This window comes from Salvelinus sp. IW2-2015, linkage group LG26, assembly GCF_002910315.2.
Source record: "Salvelinus sp. IW2-2015 linkage group LG26, ASM291031v2, whole genome shotgun sequence".
NCBI lineage: Eukaryota > Metazoa > Chordata > Actinopteri > Salmoniformes > Salmonidae > Salvelinus > Salvelinus sp. IW2-2015.
This window is the reverse complement of record NC_036866.1, coordinates 12,242,921-12,268,117: the sequence shown is the minus strand read 5'-3', so window position 1 is coordinate 12,268,117 and position 25,197 is coordinate 12,242,921. Positions and strand designations below refer to the sequence as shown.

General features: G+C 41.2%; 1 protein-coding gene across 2 annotated transcripts; it reads right to left on the bottom strand.

The window, feature by feature from the left end:
- Positions 1-6,760: 6,760 nt before the first annotated feature.
- LOC111952317 (ran-binding protein 3) lies at positions 6,761-25,022 on the bottom strand. 2 transcript variants are annotated; one of them, XM_023970889.2, is made up of 16 exons: positions 24,971-25,022; positions 17,942-17,997; positions 17,725-17,761; positions 14,501-14,587; positions 14,334-14,411; positions 14,091-14,156; positions 13,622-13,717; positions 13,339-13,436; positions 11,642-11,727; positions 11,453-11,528; positions 11,220-11,316; positions 10,951-11,075; positions 10,635-10,755; positions 10,278-10,420; positions 9,757-9,943; positions 6,761-9,270 (listed from the first exon to the last, which is right to left on the bottom strand). In XM_023970889.2, exons 1-16 carry the CDS (start codon positions 24,990-24,992, stop codon positions 9,218-9,220), a joined length of 1,428 nt encoding a protein of 475 aa, XP_023826657.1. In that variant the 5' UTR covers positions 24,993-25,022; the 3' UTR covers positions 6,761-9,217. The 2 variants fall into 2 exon arrangements, with proteins under 2 accessions (XP_023826657.1, XP_023826656.1); XM_023970888.2 differs by lacking the exon at positions 24,971-25,022 and adding an exon at positions 24,292-24,894.
- Between the last annotated feature and the right edge of the window lie 175 nt (positions 25,023-25,197).

The following is a 25,197-nucleotide window of genomic DNA, read 5'->3' as shown; positions in this document are numbered from 1 at the left end:
TTTCCTAATAATTGCTCCCACAGTTGATTTCTTCAAACCAAACTGCTTACCTATTGCAGATTCAGTCTTCCAGCCTGGTGCAGGTCTACAATTTTGTTCTGGTGGCCTTTGACAGCTCTTTGGTCTTGGCCATAGTGGAGTTTGGAGTGTGACTGTGTTGAGGTTGTGACAGGTGTCTTTTATACTGATAACAAGTTCAAACAGGTGCCATTAATACAGGTAACGAGTGGAGGACAGAGGAGCCTATTAAAGAAGAAGTTACAGGTCTGTGAGAGCCAGAAATCTTGCTTGTTTGTAGGTGACCAAATACTTATTTTCCACCATAATTTGCAAATAAATTCATTAAAATCCTACAATGTGATTTTCTGGATTTTTTTTCTCAGTTTGTCTGTCATGGTTGAAGTGTACCTATGATGAAATTTACAGGCCTCTCTCATCTTTTTAAGTGGGAGAACTTGCACAATTGGTGGCTGACTAAATACTATTTTGCCCCACTGTAGTTCCTTAAGACTTAGAATAAACTTAAATAAGTGGAATTTAATTCCTGGTTTAATTTTGGTAGATGTTATTTACAATAATCTTTAAGGGTGCCATTAATTGTGAAACCTTGATTTAGAGGACATAATTTTTTAATTAAATCAATAAATGATTTTGGTGGGTTCCATTGAAACATGAATAAAGTACAGCATTTCTCACATGTTGGTATTTTGAGATCATCTCTGTAATTATATTGTTTATATATTTTTTAAGTATTGTTTGTGCATTGCCAGTCAGGGGTGCCAATAATTTTGGAGCCCACTGTAATAAGCAGTTTACAACCATTAAAGGGCACCGCTTGTGGTTTCAGAGGTATTATCTTAAAATTATAATAATGACGGGAAATATGATTAGCGCCCATTTCACATTTTTCACGCCAATTTGGTACTGCTAACAAGATAAATAAATAGTTCACTATCAAACAGAGACATTCATTATCTTCAGCCCAAGAGCACCTTCCTGTTGATAGTGAACCATCTTCAGGCCAAGAGCACCCTCCTGTTGATAGTGAACCATCTTCAGACCAAGAGCACCCTCCTGTTGATAGTGAACCATCTTCAGGCCAAGAGCACCCTCCTGTCGATAGTGAACCATCTTCAGACCAAGAGCACCCTTCCTGTTGATAGTGAACCATCTTTAGAACACAACACGCAGACAGACCACACCCTCTGACAGCACCTGATTGTGAGAGTGTTCTCGCTAGACACCTCATTCTAGTTCTTCACACTTCGATCTAGTATACCGTGCGGACAGACGTCAGCTCCTCGCGTTTCGTCACTTAAATAGCTGTTCTTCTTTCGCAACATGAGCTTCATCTACTTTGAGCGAAGTTATCCTATGATAGTCATGTCGACATGCTCGCTCTATCATTCAACTTACTCTAGATTTTTATTTTTCCCACATCAATAGATAACCATCACACGTTCAGAGCCGAAAAGAATGCGACCACGCTCGCTTACCTGATGATCAATGAATATATAATTCCTTCAGGTCTCAGAACAAGTCCAATCTTCAATCACCTAACACCTGATTCAAGCCAACCGCCTACCCCTTCTATCATTCTTTTTCGCCTACATTGTCGAACTCTTCATATTTAATGACTGCAACATAGCGATCGCCTCTAGTTTCCTCTCTCAGCTTAAAGCTGCTTAATCCTATGCGTGTTGACCCGTACCATCATCAATGGCGTCTCTAATGATCACCTCAGAGAGAGGAGCGACATGGCCTACGTTCCTGTCTACCGTGTGAAACTGAGTGTCCATATGTGCGTAGTCCAACAAACGTAGTCTCAGGCTAAAGCTCAGACATGAGAGACGATGGTGTAATAAAAGCAGTCCCTAGTTTTTAGCTATTGTAACTTAGCCGAGGAGAGTTCGGAGAACAAACTCCATTTAGTGTGGCATCTAGTTGTCACCTGTCAACGTGTCTCGGATGTGTGCCGAACAAAGTGCTGAATATTACTGACCTGACATGATAAATCAATATGCGAATAAACGTGATCTAGTTGAGGTAGGTCGATGCATAAAACCTTATTGAACGGTAGCTAAGCAGGAATATAATAGCCTCTAGGGCGTACTTTGTTTCGTTCACTTGTGAAATATCTTTCAACTGTCCATAGAGACTTTTGTCAAAAGACTAATTCATCACATAACTCAGAACATAATGTTAGTATTAATCTACACATTCGCCGACTAATTCAACTCTAGTAAAAGAACGCCTTATACACACATCAGTTTGAAATAACACATCAAAGTCTTAAATTTCCTACTACTAATGGTCCAGTGATTTAAAGAAAATTTACTATTACGGTATATATGCAAATTATAGTAAACTATAGTACACACAAGTTTAATTAATCTGACATACAGTCTAATAAATTACTACATAGCCGCACATAACAGTACAGGGCGTCGAATGCAGAAATCAAAAATGTGCAGAGGCGATGGACATCTCGTGTGTTAAATGATTCAACCTGTGTAAAATAATCTACAGTTGTAGCGTCATAGAAGTTCATATGAAACTTGACTTATTGCATCTATGAGATTGAAGCAACAGGAGACTAGCCAGTCTGAACAGGAAAGGAGGGGAGGGTGCAGAGATGAGTCTGGAGAGCCATACTGTGCGCACTAGATTGCTCAGAGTGGAAGGTCTAGTACTTGTCGTTCAGGGGAGCACTGTCTGTGTTCAGCACAGGCCCCTTGACCTAGTGCTATGGGGCAGCTCCCTTATCTCGGTACTAGCTATGGCCTGTTTCTTGCCTAAGTTATCGTAAAAGTCATTATGTCGCAAAAGAGAAACAGTCTTTAATAACTAGGGAACTGGCATTCACTTATGACCAATGTTTTAGGCCTTCCACTCTGACCATCAGCCTGAAATAAGTCTAGAGGTCCTGTACTGGCACGTCCTGACAAGACCTTTCGGCCCCCAAGTGGAGTGCTATCGCAGCAGTATCTTCCCAACTACCCTCTGTTGTCCCCCTATGGCGGTCAGAGGGCCGAGCAGGTGTGCCATACCAGGGAAAGGATAGATGGCCAATCCATGTACTGCGATGCTTAGCTCACTCAGAGTAGTGCTTGCACGTATGTACACACTTTTTGGATGGAGTTCTTGAGAGCGCTCTTTATGCGCAAATCTCTATCAGTCTCCATCGAGACGAGCTGACAATCTTTTTGTCAATTGGGTCTCCGCTCTTCGAACGACGTCTATGGATCGAGCGTGGACCATGTGTCAAGTTGTTTGATAAATATCAGCACCAAAGAAACTTTATTGCCAAAGCTCCGCTCAACACCAATGTCTCTCACTGCTTCCCGGCTCGACTTCCCGATTGAAAGTAGGCCCAATGCGACCCCCTGTGCAGAATAGTGCGGTCCCTCTCTCTATTTCTTCGCCTTGTTTATGTCCCACCCAACTCTACTCCTTCCGTTTGTGGTGCTTTGATCACGTTGAGGATAAGGATGATGTCTATTGTCCTTCTGCCAATCACACTCTCCCTGTCTGATCCATCACTTCTCCAAGTGAGAGACGGACAACCTAATGGCGGTAAACCGCCGAGGACGACGCTATTTCTAATTGTGTCTCGCCACCATAGCCTTTTCCCTCCGTTTTTCTGAACGCCGTCTCCGGCACAGAGCGCGGTGCGCTACACCAAGCCCCAACCACACCTGGCCACGAGAACCCGCGAGTGACTTCTGGTTCTCTAGTGCGCACGGCCCAAATAGAAACCACAGGGCACACTACTGTAGACCTCTGGTGCTCTCTCAGTTAGCATCATCTCTCCGCGCCCACACCCGGTCTACGAGTCGGGGGGGATTACCTCCAGGTTGTGTTCTTGCACAGCGGCCACTCTATTGGGTGGAGCCTGGCATACGTAAAAACAGTGTTCGTATTACAGCACTCGGACCAGGGAAGTCAAAAATGCAGTTGAAGAGCGACTTGCCAGTTGTCAGCGCAATTCCTCGTCAGACACTCCTGGTACAATACCGTCTGGCCCTGCGGCGCGCCTTGTGATATGTGGTAGAGGCCGTGGTGTGAGAGAGCTCTCTTGACTCATCAGTCATGTCTTGCGGGCAGTAACTGATTATACAATAAAATATAAGAAAGAAGAATAAGCGTGACTGAATGCACCTCACGATCGTGACCAGAACCAAGCATGCGTAGACTGCGTCCATGCATGCTTTCAGTTTAGTCTGCCTACACAGCACCATAAGAAGTGATTAGTCTCGCCCTGCTCAGGCCGTTGTCAACCTGAGACAGCTGTCTTTGCCGCCGATCCCGTCCTGCTTTTGTCTGTAAGATCCGCTTTCACAAGCCTCCTAGCACAACTATTCCTGCATTGTTGAGCGAGATGCGTCTCTTTAACTGAGGTCCTAGCAGTTGAGAACAATTCTGCTATGTCTGATTTTGAGGTATATCTACACTACCTCTATTCTCAAAGTCCATGTTTGGGTATTACAGCACATGAAACGTTTTCAACTAGAGAAACAGAACGGTCTAAAGAATGTTTAGCTTATGAACCAAAAAAACATATATAATATAAAAAAAAAATCACTGTGTTATAAAAAAATGTTTATGCTAAAAGTTGTATGCTCATATCCATTTTTGTTACTAATACACTGTTCTACTACTGTACAAGATGTACAGGCTTCACAAAAGAATATTGTTGATTAACGACCAAAAGCCAAGGAACATAGCGTATTTTTGATTGCTGTTTTCGTGAAGTAGCGAGTGTGATAATTTTCCTCAACATACAAGAGTGAGATCAATGAGAACTTCTGCTTGAATGGTCTCTCGTACCTCCTCCAAGAGCACCCTCCTGTTGATAGTGAACCATCTTCAGACCAAGAGCACCCTCCTGTTGATAGTGAACCATCTTCAGACCAAGAGCACCCTCCTGTGGCGAGAGAGCAACACTCACTACACTGAGACAGTCTGAGTTTGCAGGATTAGCTATTGTACTTCGAAACGACTTACTCTAGTTCACCTAACATGCAAGTGAAACCATACAATCAAAGCTATTTGATTAAACCATGAAAACAACAAAACAAGCTTTGCTTTCTGTTAAAAGTTTTAATGTAATTTTGAAATACATTTGATATGACAATTTTACATMAACATTTTTTTATAACACAAGTGATTTTTTTTATATTAGTTTTTTTGTTTATATTTTTGCCTTTTTTGTAGTCATTTTATACCAAAGCTCAAAGCAAAAAATAACATGATTGTTTCACCTGTCAAAACAGTAGACTCAACAATGAATTTCAGATGAAGGGACTGAAACAGGGGTGGGCAACTCTGTTCATGGAGAGCTGTGCAGGCCTTTGTTTCACCAGCCTTCAGGGCTTATTCTAATCTTTCTTCTATTTTATTGTAAATCATTATGCGCAAATTAACTAAACGGCACTAAAGCCTGCACTCCCTGCAGCGCTCCAGGTCCCAAGATGCCCACCCCTAGGACTGGGGGAAGAGAGTACTGAACCAGATCTCCAAGTATCCCTGTGGTTTGTTTGGACGGATGGACAGACCTCTATGGTTTGCTGACAGACAGCAGCGTTATAAACAGAAATCCATGCCACATGCTCCCTTGCCTCCCTTGAGTAGGCCCAGACCGCTAGAATGACTCACTGCAATGCTGTGGTTCTCCAGCCCAATGTTTACAGCTCAATCCATCAGCAATCTAAGCATAGTCACATCAYGGTCCCTCATCTCTTATACATCTATAGGGTGGTGGAGGGGAGGGGGACATTTACTGCCTTCTTTAATATCCTCAAAACCTTTTAAGGGAAAAAAACTAAGAAAAACCTAGACCAAAAGACTCAAATTTGTCAACAATTTGACGGCACTCTACTAGGGTTATTAGAAAGAGGAGGCGTTCCATCGAGTGAACGCATTAGAGATTGGTAAATAATATTCTACAGCTAGTAGATGCTCTGACAGCCGTACAAGATCTCAGACAGGAGGAGATTCAAAGTAGTCTTTCTGTGATACACACATCAACAGGGGTGGTACAGGTACAGTACAGTATCTCCTCCTGTGTGTTGCCTGAATGGACATTTGCTATGACTTTGTAGCCTATCTTTGTAATTATTTCACACATATTGGGCGATTGATATCAAAATGACTGGTTATGGTGGGCATTGTTGAAAGGAGACATGTAGCTATTCTAGTGCTCCTCAATGACAAGCATTTTTATCCTGGTAGGTGTGGTTCCTCTCTAGATGTCTCCATTGGAAAGAGAGGATAGGTGGTAAGCAAGCCTGTCCCTCATAAGGAGCCTGTTTGAAATTAATCTGCTTTTTCTGACAATTCCAATGACTATTAATGCAACACTTCCGATCCCTTGCGTATCTCTGGCATACCTACTCTATGAACACACCTGCGTTGTATTGGATCAATCACAACAAGCAGCAATGCCACTACTGTAAACTATCACCTAATATATTGAAGTTAATGGCATGTTAAGAGGCCAACGCAGATGACATGTTCCTATGAAAACATATTCCAGTCACAGATACAGTATGAGATAGGTGCCCTTGTACAATAGCAGCAAGGGCGCGTCCATGTCAACTAGGTTTCATAACATCCTCTTCACTCAACTTCCATTCAAAGATGTACTGTTTTGATCTCGATCTAACAGAACATCAACATTGACTTGTATAGTGATAGGAAATGCAACAAAAAAGCACCAGGTTATGGAACAACAACAGCTAGGCATAAAAAAAATAAAAAAAACAGGTAGATGTTTTAAGGGAACTATAGCAGACATGACAGAAATTTCAGCAACAAAAATATAACATGAACAAAAGTGTATATCTGTCTTACAGTCACTCCCCAACAAATAACCATCAACGACCCCAATGTAAACAACATTCAACACTTCATTATCAACCACCTTTGCCAATTCATCAATGGACAGCCCCAGTTCATGTGCATTTACGAACATTAAAACAATTCATATTGATGGGAGAAATATCACAGAGAAGGAAAAGTGCTGAAGAACGTCGGCCCCTGGCCCTTTATATAGAGACAAGTTGCCATACATTCATGTCCAGGGCCCAGTGTCTTTTTAAGTTATCTAGATTTTACCTATCAGATAGGATTAAATGCATAGAAATAGAATGAATAGAATGGACAAAACATTGACTTGAATGGGGACTTCCGTTCCATTCATTCTATTCTATTCTTATCTGATAGGCGAAACCCAGATGACTTTTTAAAAACTGGGCCATTAGGAATAGTCCTGTTTGTAGCTGCACAAGCAGAATGTGAAAAATGGAGAGAACACAATTTTACAGAGCACATTACACGGTGAGGTTTCTATAGACTGTGGTGAAGAAGAGTACTAAATAAGGAGTTGTCCTTTTTTTACACTTAAAAGGAGTAATCCACTCAAAAACTATATTTTGGAATTTGTTTCATTATCAACAGTGAAATGACAATTACCTAAATAAAGTTTGAGTGGATTATTCCTTTAAAGGCTGCTTATTCAATAATATACATTACAGGATTTATACATTTTAACCAATAATATGTCTACTTGCCTGTTTTTTTTTGTTTCAAACTTTTCTTAGTATACTTTTTTTTTGTTAAAATACATTTTTTTCACATCAAAGGCTTGTAGTAAATGAAAAAGTAGAACGCTATAATACAACTTAGAAATATTACTCATTCCACCGATGAGGAAGAAAAAGGCTTAAAACAAGAGGAACTACACTTCACTGAAGAAAATATTACATTAGTCATCTACTTCTCTTTAAGGGCTGTTTGTTTTAAATACACCAACCCAGGGCAATCTATTTAACAAAGGAATAAATAGAGGGCTCAGCACCAGACTATTGGTGAAAAATACTGTACCCTGTGTGCGTAGTACCACCTGTTCCAATGTCTATAGCTCTTTGAATAAAATGGCAGCATTCGCTGTTCTGAGAGTATATGTGCATTTTGTAGGGTTTTGATGTCAAACAAGTTTAGGACAGATGAAAATAATGACATGCTAGATACACCAAATGCCAACACCCTAACCTAAAAGTTATTATATTGGCCTTTCTGATCGCATGAAAAAATAGTGATTTTTTTTGTTGCAATGGTCTTATATGATTCTGAGATCGTGGTTGTTATAAACAAAGCCTTGTGATTGGAACTTATTTAAAGCAAACTAATTACATAATTTTAAACAACTGAAACATAAAAAGGGTTTCTTCCATATATATATTTGAGAACATGTATATTTTTCTGATCTATCTAAAAAATAAAAAATAAATTGAAACAAACAAATCTAACGGCTATATTCAGGGTAAACTTTGGGGTCATGGTGCAAACCTGTTGTAAAATAATAAAATCCAACAAGCTTTCTTATTTACAGATTTAGTTAATTTTCGTGTGAATTTCAAAAACAAAGTCGATAATATTAACTATCAATAAAAACGTAATGTATCAGTAATAATAATAATCATGAACACAGGTAAATTCCACTATTTAATTAAATATTTTATGGCTACGAACATCAAAGCAGGTGTTTGCACAAGGGATTAAATTCAACCGATTTGTGGTAAAAAAATAAATGACAATGTGGACTACAGACTAAAAACTAACAGTGGCCAGAGGAGGTATTGACGGACTAATCCTAGCTAGTGTGTGCAAGCATTTTGCCTTAGAAAAATACAACTTGAAGTAAGAGTTCAGACACTTCAATGACAAAACTCAGTGAAATAAAAAAAGACTTTATAAACAAATATTTGCTATGCAACTCAATCTTTACCTCGCTGAACAAAACACAAGCCCCACTGAAGTGCCTGAGGTCTGTTCTCTTGCAAGGTGGCTAAAGAAGTCCCACTTCTAACAGCAAACTATTTAGAATGTACTTATATCAGCTAGAAAAGAAAACTGCTTTCTCGTTCCCTCAGACTCATCAATATGATGAGCATCCAATTCACAACACCCCCCACTCCCCCCAAAATCCAGTTCTAGAGGTTAAAAAAGACAAATACTAAACAAAAAAGACCTGGATATACTGTGAATCCAGAGTGTGAACTGCAGAGTTAACTTAGTAACACCTGCATAGGATCCTTCCTGGCGCTCCACTGTGACCTCGGACCACTGGGGAGATGCTGGCCTGAGGTGTCCATGGAGGGGTCTGTAAGGTGGTCCTGACTGCAGTGCGTGAGCCGATGAAGGGGGGCAGGTGCTATGAGGACCCACTCCCACTGCCAGTCCCGCAGGACTGGGCCTCTGGACCCTCTGGGGAGAGGAAAGACAGGCCTGGTGAGTGATAGACTAGGGCAGTCCAATCAAATAGTGTTTTAAATCACATTCTTGGGCTTTTTGAATGGGACAGATATTTTTTGCTTGCATGAAATAAGGGAAAATCCAAGACACTTCACAACATCCAAGGAAACAGTGCAAGGGTCCTATTCAAAGACACACAGATCACTTCCTTGAACCCCCCAGATCACTTCCACTTCCCATCAGCGAGGGTGTCGAAGGTCACTTACTTGAACTTTCAAATGTTTGTTGGACCGTTAGGGGGAATGTCCAGATAACTTTCTTGGACCACCAGACAACTTTTCCCAGATCACTTCCAGATAACAGTTTTGGACCATTAGTTTGTGTCCAGGATATCATTAGATCACTTTTTTGAACAATCACTGTAAGAGGTCTTCAGATCAGTTTGTGGTGATTGGAAAAGTTAGGGTAACAGCTAGGCTAAGGGGTTATATAGTTTACCTGTGGTGTTGGCAGTGGGTGTGAGCGGTTCGTCCTCATCACTATCCTCTCCGTTAGACTGGGGATGAGGGATGTGGCCATCTGGGATGGGGACCCTGGGCTCTGGCTCTTGGTCTGAGCGGCTCCGCAGGGCCAGAATACGATGGTGCAGCGCTGCATACAGCTGCCCTGTGTCCTTAGAGCTTGCCTGGAACAGACATGACACATCAGCACTAAACTGGATGTTCTGGAAGTGTTAGATATACTCAACATCTATTACCACTGTCAGTGTCATTACTATGTAATAACCAGAGCCATGTATTTAGAGAGTTGGGCCAATGCGGTTTCTGCGTTTTGATGCATTTACGTGACACTTCAACATTCTATGGCAGCCATGTTAGTTCCCCATTAACATTACATGGGGAATATTTAAACTATTCTTTGTAACTGAAAGCATTATAACAATATTAAACATTCTAAAAGTTGGTCAAACACTCTTAAATATATATCTCTAGTAATAAGTAATGTGGTCTTTCTCGTACCGATATGAGGAAGACCTTGACCCCCTGGTCCTCAGTGTCCATGGCTGTGATGCGGACGCTCTTCTCGCTGGCCTTGTCCGTCTGCATTTGAGGCCACAGTTTGGTGTTGAGGATCAGACGCAAACTACCCTGGGTCCTCATCACTACAGCACAGAAAACAATGTATAGAATAACCAATAATACCTTCAAATGGGAGTTGCATTTTGACAGATGTACAAAAACAACTCCATAGAATCATATGATACAATCCAGGGCAGTGTGGCATGACAGTAAAGTGTATTGAGATTTTTAAATTAACTAAATTGTTGATATGATTTGATTCATGACTAATGATTAATTCATGATTAATGACTGTACCCAGCCTGGACTGTAACGATCCCTCCTCTGTGGAAGCCATATCATTGAGCCTTAGCAGTCCTCTGCCTCTCTCAACCCAAGACTGTGAAGCTTTGTCAAACACAAATAACTTGCACTGGACCTAAGGAGACAAAAAAACATGCCACTGTCAGAGAATGACCATGGACCATTTCAGCCTATTTCCAACTGTCTGAGGAGACATGTAAACACAAAACTATCAATCATCAATTGCTCAATTTCATGGTAAACTACAAACATTCTCTGACATTGAAATCAAGCAATTAAACACCAAATACGTAGGAAACCTCTTGCATACCTGAAGAACGTTACTCTCTGACTCCTCTCCAGTTCTGACCTCTACTTTCTCTAACAAACACCTCTTGGCTGTGGCTTTGGTGTAGGCCGCCGCCGACTCCTCCAAAGACTCTGTCACATTGTTATCTGCAATCAAGAGAACCAAAACCACATTCAAACACTGTCACATAGTAGGGGCCTGAAAAAAGCCAGGTGTTTCCTTCATTGCATTGCCATTACATAAGCCTCTTAACATTAATTTCATATCCAGTATGGTCTTTATTTACCCACCTTTATCAGGGCTGCTGTCTTTTGACGGGAGCTCACAGGGCGGGGCGGTGGGGGGATCTCTGCTGCCCTCGGCTGCTTGTTCACATTTCAACGGACTCTGCAAAACAAGAATGTTATACAACATGCTTTAACACAACTTTGTGGATGCCATCATTAGTTGGAAGAGGGACAAATGGTAGAAAAAAACAGTGATAAAAGATGACTAGATTAGTCTCACAAAGAGCAAGTCTTACCAGGACACGATCCGACATGTTCTGTCCAAACACAAACTTATCCCCGTCGTCAGCCTTGTTCTCAGCCTTCTGTAAGCTGGGTGGGAAACATACAGGAGAAAGGATGTTAGATAGGGGAGATGAAAGAGTAGCCTAATAAAACAGATGACTGATCATATCCATTGTAGACAGAATCCATAAACGGCTAACCTGGGAGTGCTTCTGTATTGTAGGAAATAATTGGTTTCCCCTGATTCTGCTGATGTAGAGCCTTTCTGTTCACTGCTTTGCTCAACCTAGACCAATGGAGAAAAAGGTAAGGATCAGACAAATAACAAAAAAGGAACAGATCAAAAGAATGTAACAAAGCATGCAAGGCCACAAGAGGCTGCTATATTGTGATTTACCCACACACCCAGTGGGCTGTTGTCAGGTATGAGGCAAAGCCCAGAGCACTTCACAACATCTTTGAAAAGTATTCCATATGACATGCACTTGAGTTAACTATTCAAGGTCAGCTTGGCTCAGACATTCTGGCCAAATACAAATGTGTATTCCACAGGAGGATCAGTTTTCCCTCCTCCTGTCCTGCTCTCATCCCTCTCGCTTTTCTTCTCCTTGAAAGAAGATTAAAGCAGCGAGAGACATTCATGGAAATTCCATAATGAATGTTCAAGCATAAAACCTGCCTTTGTGTCTTGTCCTGTTGTGTTTTTTGTTGTTGTTATGAACTCGCTTGATAACTATATACAGTACTTGTCAAAAGTTTGGACAGATCTACTCAAAGGTTTTTCTTTATTTTTTACTATTTTCTACATTGTAGAGTCAAAACTATGAAATAACACATATGGAATTATGTAGTAACCAAAAAGGTGTTAAACAAATCAAAATATATGCTATAGATTCTTCAAAGTAGCCACCCTTTGCCTTGATGAAAGCTTTGCACACTCTTGGCATTCTCTCAACAAGCTTCATAAGCAGTCACCTGGAATGCATTACAATTAACAGGTGTGCCTTGTTAAAAGTGAATTTGTGGGATTTATTTCCTTCTTAATGCATTTGAGCCAATCAGTTGTTTTGTGACAAGGTAGGCGTGGTATACAGAAGATAGCCCTATTTGGTAAAAGACCAATTCCATGTTATGGCAAGCTCAAATAAGCAAAGAGAAATGACAGTCCATCATTACTTTAAGACATGAAGGTCAGTCAATCCAGCAAATTTCAAGAACTTTTAAAGTTTATTCAAGTGCAGTCGCAAGTAACAGACATCTCAACATCAACTGTTCAGATGAGACTGCTTGAAATCAGGCCTTCATGGTCGATTTGCTGCAAAGAAACCACCACTAAAGGACACCAATAAGAAGAAGAGACGTGCTTGGGCCAAGAAACACGAGCAATGGTGACACTATCAGTGATTTATTTAGCTTTCAAGACACACTTAACCAGCATGGCCACCACAGCATACTGCAGCGATATGCCATGCCATCTGGTTTGTGCTTGGTGGGACTATCATTTGTTTTTCATGGCTGTGTAAGGGCTATTTCACCAAGAAAGTGAGTGATGGAGTGCTGCATCAGATTACCTGGCCTCCACAATCACCTGACCTCAACCTAAATGAGATGGTTTGGGATGATTTGGACCGCAAAATCCCAAGACTGTTGGAAAAGCATTCCAGGTGAGAGAGATGCCAAGAGTGTGCAAAGCTGTCATCTAGGCAAAGGGTGGCTACTTTGAAGAATCTAAAATTTGTTTAACACTTTTTTGGTTACTACATGATTCCATATGTGTTATTTCATAGTGTTCATGTCTTCACTATTATTCTACAATGTAGAAAATAGTAAAAATGAAGAAAAACCCTTGGATGAGTAGGTGTCCAAACTTTTGACGCCCTTTCACCTCTCAGCCTACCTGTGACGTGGTCGTGTCATCACACTTCTCTGTGTTGTTCTGGGTGACTGGTAGACCCTCAGATGACCTATTCACTCCATTTGTACCACTGTTCAACCCTATCAGGAACCACAAGAAGAGAATGGTTGGATTCCTTTCACCTTCAAAAAATGTTTTGTCGAAGCACATTGAGATGAAAGAAAGCTGAAGGAGAATGGCCATCGCAGAACAGAACAAAGCAATACAGCTGTTTGTTTGAGAGGATCTGAAGACTAAGGTGCATCCGTCCTGAAAGTGTGCTTACCGGTCTGGGTTAGTGATTTGGTGGCCAGAGGGGCCTGCAGTACTGCGGGTCGTAGTACACTGCGCTGCTGCTCCTTGGGTTTCTGGCTCGGGACACCTGCAACACATTATACTTGACCTAAATATAAGGCTCTGGACAGACCAAAGCCAGATAAAGAAGGGACATCTTTTTGCACTCTTATTGTGATGTTTTGTACATTGTGTTTATGCCTGTTACGGAGCCTGTATACTAGACCCCCAAAACCCATTTCCTTTGTCCCTTAAATGGACAATAAAGCCTTAAGAACTAACATGACGAGAGAGAGAGAGAACTCACTTAAACTCACTTTTCCACAATTCCTGACATTTAATCCTAGTAAAAATTCCCTGAGAGAGTGAGAGAAAGAGAGAGAAAGAGAGAAAGAGAGAGAAAGAGAGAGAAAGAGAGAAAGAGAAAGAGAGAGAGAAAGAGAGAGAGAGAGAGCACCCACCTGCACTAGGAGCCTGTCCATGGATCAGGGTGGGAGGCTTCAGGCGAAACCCAACCGTTTTCTCCTCTGTTGACATGAGAACAGAGAAAGAAGGAGAAAGAGAGAGGGAACGTGAGATAGCTGGAAGCTAAGCCAGAACTTTGTTTATAAAAAAAATGTGATTCTTCAAGGGTAGTTTTCCTTATCATGCAAAAATCAAATAGATTGAAAAGGAGATCTTAAGATAACTATTCATGAACTCACCAGGTTCTGAATCTGAATTATTATTTCCTGTCGGGGACTGACAGAAACTGGATGGCATGAACACATTATTCTTAGAAACTGCATAAGACAAAGATAAATAACATGAGTACACACCCTTTCTCCAAACACTAAGGAAAGTATTTTAATTAAACAAAATGTACAATTACCTGAATGTGCGGGTGGGAACTGTGTTAGTGACGATGTCCTTTCCCTCTTGGCCGGGGGACAGTAACTACTCTCATCTTTATCAGAGTCTGGAGGAGACAGAATGAGCAAAGATTAGCAAAGTAACTATACTGAACAAAAATATACTCAACATGTACAGTTGAAGTCGGAAGATTACATACACCATAGCCAAATACATTTAAACTCACTTTTTCACAATTCCTGACATTTAATCCTAGTAAAAATTCCCTGTCTTTGGTCAGTTAGGATCACCACTTTATTTTAAGAATGTGAAATGTCAGAATAATAGCAGAGAATTATTTATTTCAGCTTTTATTTCTTTCATCACATTCCCAGTGGGTCAGAAGCATACATACACTCAATTAGTATTTGGTAGCATTGCCTTTAAATGGTTTAACTTGGGTCAAATGTTTTTGTTAGCCTTCCACAATAAATTGGGTGAATTTTGTCCCATTCCTCCTGACAGGCCTCCTTGCTCGCACACGCTTTTTCAGTTCTGCCCACAAATTTCCTATGGGATTGAGGTCAGGGCGTTGTGATGGCCACTCCAATACCTTGACTTTGTTGTCCTTTTAAGCCCTTTTGCCACAACTTTGGAAGTATGCTTGGGGTCATTGTCCATTTCGAAGACCCATTTGAGACCAAGCTTTAACTTCCTGACTGATGTCTTGAGATGTTGCTTCAATATATCCACGTAATTTCCCTCATGAACCATCTATTTTGTGAAGTGCACCAGTCCCTCCTGCAGCAAAGCACCCCCACAACATGATGCTCCCACCCCTGTGCTTCATGGTTGGGATGGTGTTCTTTGGCTTGCAAGCCTCCCCCTTTTTCCTCCAAACATAACGATGGTCCTTTTGACCAAACAGTTCTATTTTTGTTTCATCAGACCAGAGGACATTTCTTCAAAAAGTATGATCTTTGTCCCCATGTGCAGTTGCAAACAGTAGTCTGGCTTTTTTATGGCGGTTTTGGAGCAGTGGCTTCCTTGCTGAGCGGCCTTTCTGGTTATGTCGATATAGGACTCGTTTTACTGTGGATATAGATACCGGTTTCCTCCAGCATCTTCATAAGGTCCTTTGCTATTGTTCTGGAATTGATTTGCACTTTTCACACCAAAGTACGTTCATCTCTAGGAGACAGAATGCATCTCCTTCCTGAGCGGTATAATGGCTGCGTGGTCCCATGGTGTTAATACTTGCGTACTATTGTTTGTACTGATGAACGTGGTACCTTCAGATGTTTGGAAATTGCTCCCAAGGATGAACCAGACTTGTGGAGGTCTACAATTTATTTTATGAGGTCTTGGCTGATTTCTTTTGATTTTCCCATGATGTCAAACAAAGAGGCACTGAGTTTGAAGGTAGGCCTTGAAATACATCCACAGGTACACCTCCAATTGACTCAAATGATGTCAATTAGCCTATCAGAAGCTTCTAAAGCCATGACATCATTTTCTGGAATTTTCCAAGCTGTTTAAAGGCACAGTCAACTTAGTGTATGTAAACTTCTGACCCACTGGAATTGTGATACAGTGAATTATAAGTGAAGTAATCTGTCTGTAAACAATTGTTGGAAAAATGACTTGTGTCATGCACAAAGTAGATGTCCTAACCGACTTGCCAAAACGACAGTTTGTTAACAAGAAATTTGTGGAGTGGTTGAAAAACGAGTTTTAATGGCTCCAACCTAAGTGTATGTAAACTTACGACTTCAACTGTAAAGTGTTGGTCCCTTGTTTTATGAGCTGAAATAAAAGATCCCAGAAATGTTCCATACGCACGCAAATATTGATCTCAAATTTTGTGCACAAATATATATACACATTTTAGTCACCGAATATAATCCATCCACCTGACAGGTGCGGTATATCAAGAAGCTGGTAAAACAGCATGATCATTAAACAGGTGCACCTTGTACTGGGGAAAAAAGGCCACTCAAAATGTGCAGTCGTCACACCACACTGCCACAGATGTCTAAAGTTGAGGGAGCGTGCAATTGGCATGCTGACTGCATGAATGTCCACCAGAGCGGTTGCCAGAAAATGTAATGTTCAATTCTCTACCACAATGTCGTTTTAGAGAATTTGGCAGTACGTCCAACTGGCTTCAGAACCCCAGACCACGTGTAACCCCGCCAGCCCAGGACTTCCACATCCGACTTCTTCAACTGAGGGATCATCTGAGACCAGCTACCCTAACAGCTGATGAAACTATTGGTTTGCACAACTGAAGAATTTCTGTACAAACTGTCAGAAACCATCTCAGCGAAGCTCATCTGCGTGCTCGTCATCCTCACCAAGGTCTTGACCTGACTGCCTTTCGGCATTGTAACCGACTTCTGTGAGCAAATGTTCACCTTTGATGGCTACTGGCACGCTGGAGAAGTACGCTCCTCACAGATGAATCCCGGTTTCAACTATACCGGGCAGATGGCAGGCAGCGTGTATGACGTCGTGTAGGCGAGCTGTTTGCTGATGTCAACGTTGTGAACAGAGTGCCCCATGGTGGCGGTGGGGTTATGGTATGGGCAGGCAAGAGCAACAGACAACGAACACAATTGCATTTAATCGATGGCAATTTGAATGCACCGTGATGAGATCCTGAGGCACATTTCGGTGCCATTCATCCGCCGCCATCACCGCATGATAATGCACGGCCCCATGTCGCAAGGATCTGTACGCAATTCCTGGAAGATGAATATTTCCCAATTCTTCCATTGCCTGCATACTCACCAGACATGTCACCCATTGAGCATGTTAGAGATGCTCTGGATCAATGTGTACGACAGCGTGTTCCAATTCCCGCCGATGTCCAGCAACTTCACACAGCCATTGAAGAGGAGTGGGACAATATTCCACAGGCCACAATCAACAGCCTGATCAACTCTATGCGAATGAGATGTGTAACGCTGCATAAGGCAAATGGTGGTCACACCAGATACTGACTGGTTTTCTGATCCACACCCCTACCTTTTTAAAGGTATCTGTGACCAACAGATGCATATCTAGATTCCTAGTCATGTGAAATCCATAGATTAGATCTAATGAATTAATTTCAATTGACTGATTTCATTATATGAACTGTAACGCAGTAAAATGTTTGAAATTGATGCGGTTATATTTTTGTTCAGTGCAAAATATAAGACAGACATTTTCAATTTTCCAAAGTACTAGAACCTGCTTGGTTACCCTCCTCATCCTTACCTTCTCCATCCTCCGCACTGGACCCTTCTACTGATCTCTGTTAAGGGTTTGACAGAGAAAGATGGAGATAGAGGAAGAAAGAGAGGAAGAACATAACAGACATTCAGACAGAGGAAACCGAGGAAATTATCCAGTCAGTGTGAAGCCAAGTCTGCTCCATAGCATGCCGTCACACTGTTTACATTTTCAGAAGAGGTATGAAAAGAGTGTTTCTCACCTTCTGAGCTTTATCTTTCTGGAACACAAACACTGGTGGGGCTATGGCATGCTTCTCTGCAAGAGAAATCAGATGTGTCACTGTTGGAGATCTCACTTTACACATCTTTGGGCAAAAGCTTTATGATGGATGTCTCTTCACTTTGTCTATAAAACCCCCTCTCCTACTATGAGCCTTGTCTGCATTTCTAGACTACAAATATTACCAGTTGAATTCTACAGAGCTGACAAAGACCCGCAGGTTGTGCCAAAGTGAAACCGTGACAAGTTTTGTACAACTGTGCACTTACTTCACCTTCACCTTCCCCATAACACAATACACCTCAGGGTTCAGGCATCCAATTCAGTGTAAGTGGACTCCCCTGTCACTGTCAGTGCCCACAAAGCTTTGATAGAACCTCAGCCAGGACCTAGTAAATCTTTTCCCCACGCTATAATTAGAACTCCAGTCATAACTTAATTGAGGAGGCTCTACCCACTGGGAAAACGACAATTCAACGTCTATTTCACAGCCGTTCAACGTCATTTTGTTGAAATGATAAATCAGTAATGTGTATAAAGGAGGAAAGCACCCATTTTAAAGGCAATAAAATGACAGAAAGAAAGCTATGTTGAACTATGGTGAAGGTGAGATGGTCATGGTACATGAAAAATGCAGAACAGAAAGGGCAGCAAAGCCCGATTTAGAAGGCTGATGTGCCTAGCTACTGACACTGAACAGTAAAAGCTGATATTAAGCAGATACAGTACCAGTCAGAAGATGGTCCTATTTTACCAAACAGGGCTAAGTACATTTTATGGAAAGAACAGCTCAAATAAGCAAAGAGAAACAACAGTCCATCATTACTTTAAGACATGAAGGTCWGTCAATCCAGCAAATTTCAAGAACTTTGAAAGTTTCTTCAAGTGCAGTCGCAAAACGCATTAAGTGCTTTGATGAAACTGGCTTTCATGAGGACCGCCACAGGAAAGGAAGACCCAGAGTTACCTGTGTTGTAGAGGATAAGTTCATTAGAGTTACCAGCCTCAGAAATTGCAGTCCAAATAAATGATTCACAGAATTCAAGTAACAGACACATCTCAACATCAACTGTTCAGAGGAGACTGCATGAATAAGGCCTTCATGGTCGAATTGCTGCAAAGAAACCACTACTAAAGGCCACCAATAAGAAGATGAGACTTGCTTAGGCCAAGAAACACGAGCAATGGACATTAGACCAGTGGAAATCTGTCCTTTATTTGAGTCCAAATTTAAGATTTTTGGTTCCAACCAAAAAAAAAAAATAGCTTTTCAATATGTAGGCCTAGTTAATCAAATCTAATTCTATTTGTCATATGCGCCAAATACAACAGGTGTAAACTTTACTGTGAAATGCTTACTTATGAGCACTTCCCTCAACAATGCAGAGTTCAAAACTAAGAAAATTAGCAACACAATTCAATTTAAAAAACGAGGATATACAAGGAGTACTGCGACCGAGTCAATGTGCAGGGGTATGGGGTAGTTGAGGTCATATGTACATGTAGTTAGGGGTAAAAGTGACTAGGCAATTAGGATAGATAAAACAGAATAGCAACTGCGTGTGTGAAGAATGTGAAAGTGTGTCTGTGTGTGGCAGCAATATGCATGTTTGTGTGTGTGTGTGTGTGTGTGTGTGTGTGTGTGTGTGTGTGTGTGTGTGTGTGTGTGTGTGTTTTAGCTTGCCGGTTTATGTGGTCAGTCGTCCCCAGGTGAGGCAAAAGGCTTTGTGATGGCTTGGCATTGCTCATTTGCCCTCCAGGTGTGAAACGTGCATGGTGGATGCACACTGCAAGGCCTTTGACGAGAACTTCTGCATAATTACATTGTTTTACTGAGGTTTCCAACCACACTAGTGCTATTATCTGCGATATGGCAATGAAACATTCCCCTTTTTATGAAAACCAAAAGGACACTGAATGGATTTGCTTTGTCACAAAATAAACTCAATGGCATTTTTACTTGATCAAATTAATGAAGTGGATAAAACAAACTGCACATCCTTGATTTAATAAAAATGTGTCACAATGCTGGGTTAAACTCGATATATCCTTCACACTCTAGTCTATACTTAGCCTGTTGAAATGTACTCTATAGCCTTTCTGACTAGGCTAGTTATTTCAGTGTGTTCACACTGAAAGATGAATGTCTGTTGTTAAGATACAACGTACTGTACACTGAACAAAAATATAAACACAACGTGTAAAGTGTTGGTCCCATGTTTCATGAGCAGAAATAAAAGATCCCAGAAATGTTCCTTACGCACAAAAAGCTTATTTCTCTCAAATGTTGTGCACATCCCTGTTAGTGAGCATTTCTCCTTTTCCAAGATAATCAATCCATCTGACAGGTGTGGCATATAAAGAAGCTTATTAAACTGCAAGATCACTACACAGGTGCACCTTGTGCTGGGGACAATAAAAGGCCACTCTAAAATGTGCAGCTTTGTCACACAACACAATGCAACAGATGTCTCAAGTTTTGAGGGAGGGTGCAGTTGGCATGCTGACTGCAGGAATGTCCACCAGAGCTGTTGCCAGAGAATTGAATGTTAATTTCAATACCATAAGCCGCCTCCAACATAGTTTTAGAGAATTTTGCAGCATGCCCAACCGGCATCACAACCGCAGACCACGTGGATGGCGTCGTGTGGGTTTGCTGATGCCAACCTGCCCCATGGTGGCAGTGGGATTATGGTATGGGCAGGCATAAGCTAAGAACAACGAACACAATTGCATTTTATTGATGGAAATTCCAATCCAAAAAAATACTGTGACGAGATCCTGAGGCCCATTGTGAGGACAATCTTTTTTAATAAGGTATCTGTGACCAACAGATGCATATCTGTATTCCCAGTCATGTCAAATCCATACATTGTGGCCTAATGAATTTATTTCAATTGACTGAATTCCTCATAAAATAAATTAAATTGTTGCGTTTATATTTTTGTTCAGTATAACCTATTCTACTTCATGCAGCATATAGCCTCAGCTCTTTACCATGAGAGAATAACTTATCAAGAAATCAGTGAGGTGACACTTGCTCACATCATCGGAACTCAGGTGCTGGACAAGATAAAAGGCCTGTACAATATTGCACACAAACTAACTTTAACAAGGCAAACTTATTTGGAAAAAACTTTCAAAGATCCACCTCGGACCAAAACATTATCTTATTAAAGTAAGATCGAGTGCAACCTGGTTTTGCTTCTGGGTCCCCTACCCACTCAGCATAAAGGCCTCACCCATCTCCACTCACCCTTGTCCTTGTCCTTGTCCATGCTTTCAATTTTGATCCCTACCTCTGGCTCTAACCATCACAAACTGAACATTTCACATTCTTCCTGCTAAGAACAGAAGGAAAATCAGATGAGTTTCAGTAAGGGGAACAAGTTGTCGAGACCAAAACAACTGATTATTCTTCCCATTTGATTGAAATTAGAAACGGACAGAAATGAATGATGTGTGTGATAGGCTTCGTCCAATGACTGTCGCAGATTCAAATAGCAAACACGTCTCCTATGACCTCGTGCATCTGACGAAATGAGAAAGGAATCCAGGCCACAGAAGAGAAGTGAGAGGGTTTCACAAAATGGAATGGGAGTTCCAGTGTCTTTCAATGGAGCAGCTGTCAAATAGACTAACTCCAGAGAAACACAGTGACATTCTGGAGCAAAGAGTGGCTACAGGCATTAATCTCATTAGTCTTCTAGCTATTCACATAGGGCCTACCGTCTAAGCCTCTTATTTTGAAGCTAGCCATACGACCTTCAATTTCACATCTTAAATCTCACACATTTGAATGAACGAGCATGCACTGAAGAGAAGTGTTACAAGTCCCAGTATTTTTTTGATGGTAAAATCAGAAAAAATCCAGTAGAGAGCCAGTTGAAAGTTTGGACTTCCGGTGGCTGTGCTCTTATGCCTAGATCAAATAAAAATAGATTTTTATTGGTCACATGCGCCAAATACAACAGGTGTAGACTTTACAGTGCAATGCTTACAAGCCTTTTCTCAACAATGCAAGGTTAAAAAATGTAATTGTGACACAAAAACAATAACGAGGCAATATAAAAGGAGTACCAGTACCAAGTCAATGTGCAGGGGTACGAGGTAGTAGAGGTAGTACAGTATGTACATGTGGGTAGGGGTACAAGTCACTAGGCAATCAGGACATATAATAAACAGAGTAGCAGCAGCGTATGTGAAGTGTGAAAGTGTGTCGATGGGTGTTTCTCAATATGATACTACCGTACTCCACACTCATGCTCCAAGTGCATACTTCGAGGACATTCTCGAGTACGTTTTTGTGAGGACGAGAGTGTGAAGAACGCATAAAACATTACAGTAGTGGGAGTGCTTCTCAAATGTATTACCTCATGCTGTATCTCCACATTCACTGAACCTTCTTCCAGCCAGGACAATGCCACAATAGAGACAAAACGAAATATACACAAAGCAAATGTTTTACTTCATAATTATCATCTAGATATACAGTACCAGTCACAGTTTGGACACACCTACTCATTCAAGGGTTTTTCTTTATTTTTACTGTTTACTACATTGTAGAATAATAGTGAAGACATCAAAACTATGAAATAACACAAAAAAAGTGTTAAATCTAAATATATTTAAAATGTGAGATTCTTCAAAGTAGCCAACCTTTGCCTTGATGACAGCTTTGCACACTCTTGGCATTCTCTCAACCAGCTTCATGAGGTAGCGACCTGGAATGTTAATTTATGGAATTTCTTTCCTTCTTAATGCATTTGAGCCAATCAGTTGTGTTGTGACAAGGTATGGGTGGTATACAGAAGATGGTCTTTTACCAAATAGGGGTAAGTCCATATTATGGCAAGAACAGCTCAAATAAGCAAAGAGAAACAACAGTCCATCATTACTATAAGACATGAAGGTCAGTCAATGCAGACAATTTCAGGAACTTCGAAAGTTTCTTCAAGTGCAGTCGCAAAAACCATCAAGTGCTATGATGAAACTGGCTCTCATGAGGACCACCACATGAAAGGAAGACCCAGAGTTACCTCTGCTGCAGAGGATAAGTTCATTAGAGTTACCAGCCTCAGCTTGCAGCCTAAATAAATGCTTCAGAGTTCAAATAACAGACATATCTCAACATCAACCCTCTCGTGCTCAGAGTATGGTAGTATGCATTTTGAGAAACACCCTATGTGTGAGTGGGGTCAATACGCATGTGTGTTTGTGTGTGTGAGTGTATGTAGTGTGTTGGAGTGTCAGTGTAGTATGTGTGACTGTGCATAGAGCCAGTGCAAGGCAGTCAGTGCAAAACAATTAAGATAAAATGTATAATAAAGACCGACAGCGTCATGGCATCAATGCCGAGTAATACATTTTGCAGTGTCTAGCTCATCCATGTAATCCAAAATTATTACTGGATATGTGTGCAACAAAATTCAACAATCACCTTTTGCTACCATTTCTGTCAAGTCTACACATACAGTTTGATGCAAACGACACACAAAATGCACTGCTTTTGCAACACAATGCTGCAAGGCAAACGCAGCGTTCCATTGGAAATGAATGTACTGCTGGTGTCCCAAAACGCAAATGACACCGTTCGTCTGATCGAGGCATTATGTGCAGCTGAGTAGATTGCACATTTCAGCGATAGATACTGTTCAATACTGGCCCTGCTCAACAAGATACCTATTTGCATTGGCATCATTGCTCAGCCTGGTCTCATAGACTAGACGTAACATAGTAAATGTAAATCAAAGACGCTCAAATTAGTATGATATGTTACGTTTGGTACAGTTACATAAGACAGACGGTTACATAAGGCAAGAACGAAAGTCGGGTGGTTGGTCGGAGCAGGCGTATGGCGCGAATGTCTAGGTTGCGAGTTCAAATCTCATCACAGACAACATTAGCATTTTAGCAACTTTAACTAGTTTTTAGCATCTACTTAGCATGTTAGCTAACCCTTCCCCTAACCGTAACACTTTTAGCTAACGTTAGCCACCTAGTACGAACAAATATGAAAATGTATGCACTCACGTTTTGCAAATTCTTAACATATAAGATTTGTATTTCATAACACGATTTGTAATTCATATCATACGAATGGGTGATACACATCCATAAATTAATACATACCAAGCAAAACGTAACATATACTAAACGCTCTGAGTTATGTACAGAATAATGCGAAACGCTCTGAGACAGGGTTGCATTGTTAGCTACATAAAATGGATTGACTTGATCGTATATATCAAAGTCAGTCAAATCCATATAGCTAGTTTAGCACGTTGTTAATCCTGTTATGCCACTTGGCTAGTGCAGTAAATTACTTACGCTTTGAATTTGGAACATGTAGTCTGTCGGGCCTAACGTTACAATGGGTCAAACACCTGTGACTTGTAACCTCCGGCAATGAGCTAGAACAAGAAGGACCTAGTTCTGAACTTCTGTCTGTAAGCAACACCGCGGTGCAAAACACTACATAGCCGGACATAGCCATTGTTGTCTGCGTGTTGCCGTTAGCTAGTTTCTGACCATAGTAGATCAAGCTACATGGAGATGGTGGGAGGTTTTAAAAGGCTATTCGGGGAGACAAATTCCACCCGGTGTTTCCCCACATGTGACCCCTATTGTTCGTGAGTATTTAATTTGTTTGCTTTTCTTGTCTAGTTAACTACAAAAACATGCTGATATATTGGTAGGTAGCTTATGTTAGCTAGTTCTGTAAAGATGTGATATTTAAAAAAAAGTTAACTGCCCCTCTCCTGGTTGTGCCACACAGTCCGGACCGCCGCCCCCCACTCCACATCCCTGTAAAATATAGCCAGCAAAGGCCGGGGATCTAACGTATGCTAATGTTTAGTCAAACTGCTGCCTCCACATCGAGCTGCAAACACAACGGCGCATTCCCTGCACATCTGCTGACAATCCCGAAGCTGTCTGGGAAACATTCACTCGCTATTGTGGTTCATTCATTAGATTTGTTTATCTTTCTCCCTGAGCGAATCCTTACCTTCGTTTGCCAGGTCCGCCATTTTACTTCCTTACTGACACCCACAATACTCCGCGGTAGACATGCGCGTTATGGCTCGACAAATAAATAAATGTTACTACCTCTAGGGGGAGTCATGTTTACACATTTGTGCAACAAAACAAAACAGAAATAGTCCCCACCGCCAATTTTGTGCTGTGCACTAGTCCATCATAAAATCAATTTAAGCATAATGAAACATCACACTA

What these genes read in the sequence shown, in the direction of transcription:
- LOC111952317 (XM_023970888.2), bottom strand. Translation starts at nt 24,457, where the DNA reads ATGGCTATGTCCGGCTATGTAGTGTTTTGCACCGCGGTGTTGCTTACA. An exon ending in AGAAAGATAAAGCTCAGAAG is followed by an intron (nt 17,762 to 17,941) that starts GTGAGAAACACT and finishes AACCCTTAACAG; the next exon opens with AGATCAGTAGAAGGGTCCAG. An exon ending in ACATGTCGGATCGTGTCCTG is followed by an intron (nt 11,317 to 11,452) that starts GTAAGACTTGCT and finishes CTTGTTTTGCAG; the next exon opens with AGTCCGTTGAAATGTGAACA.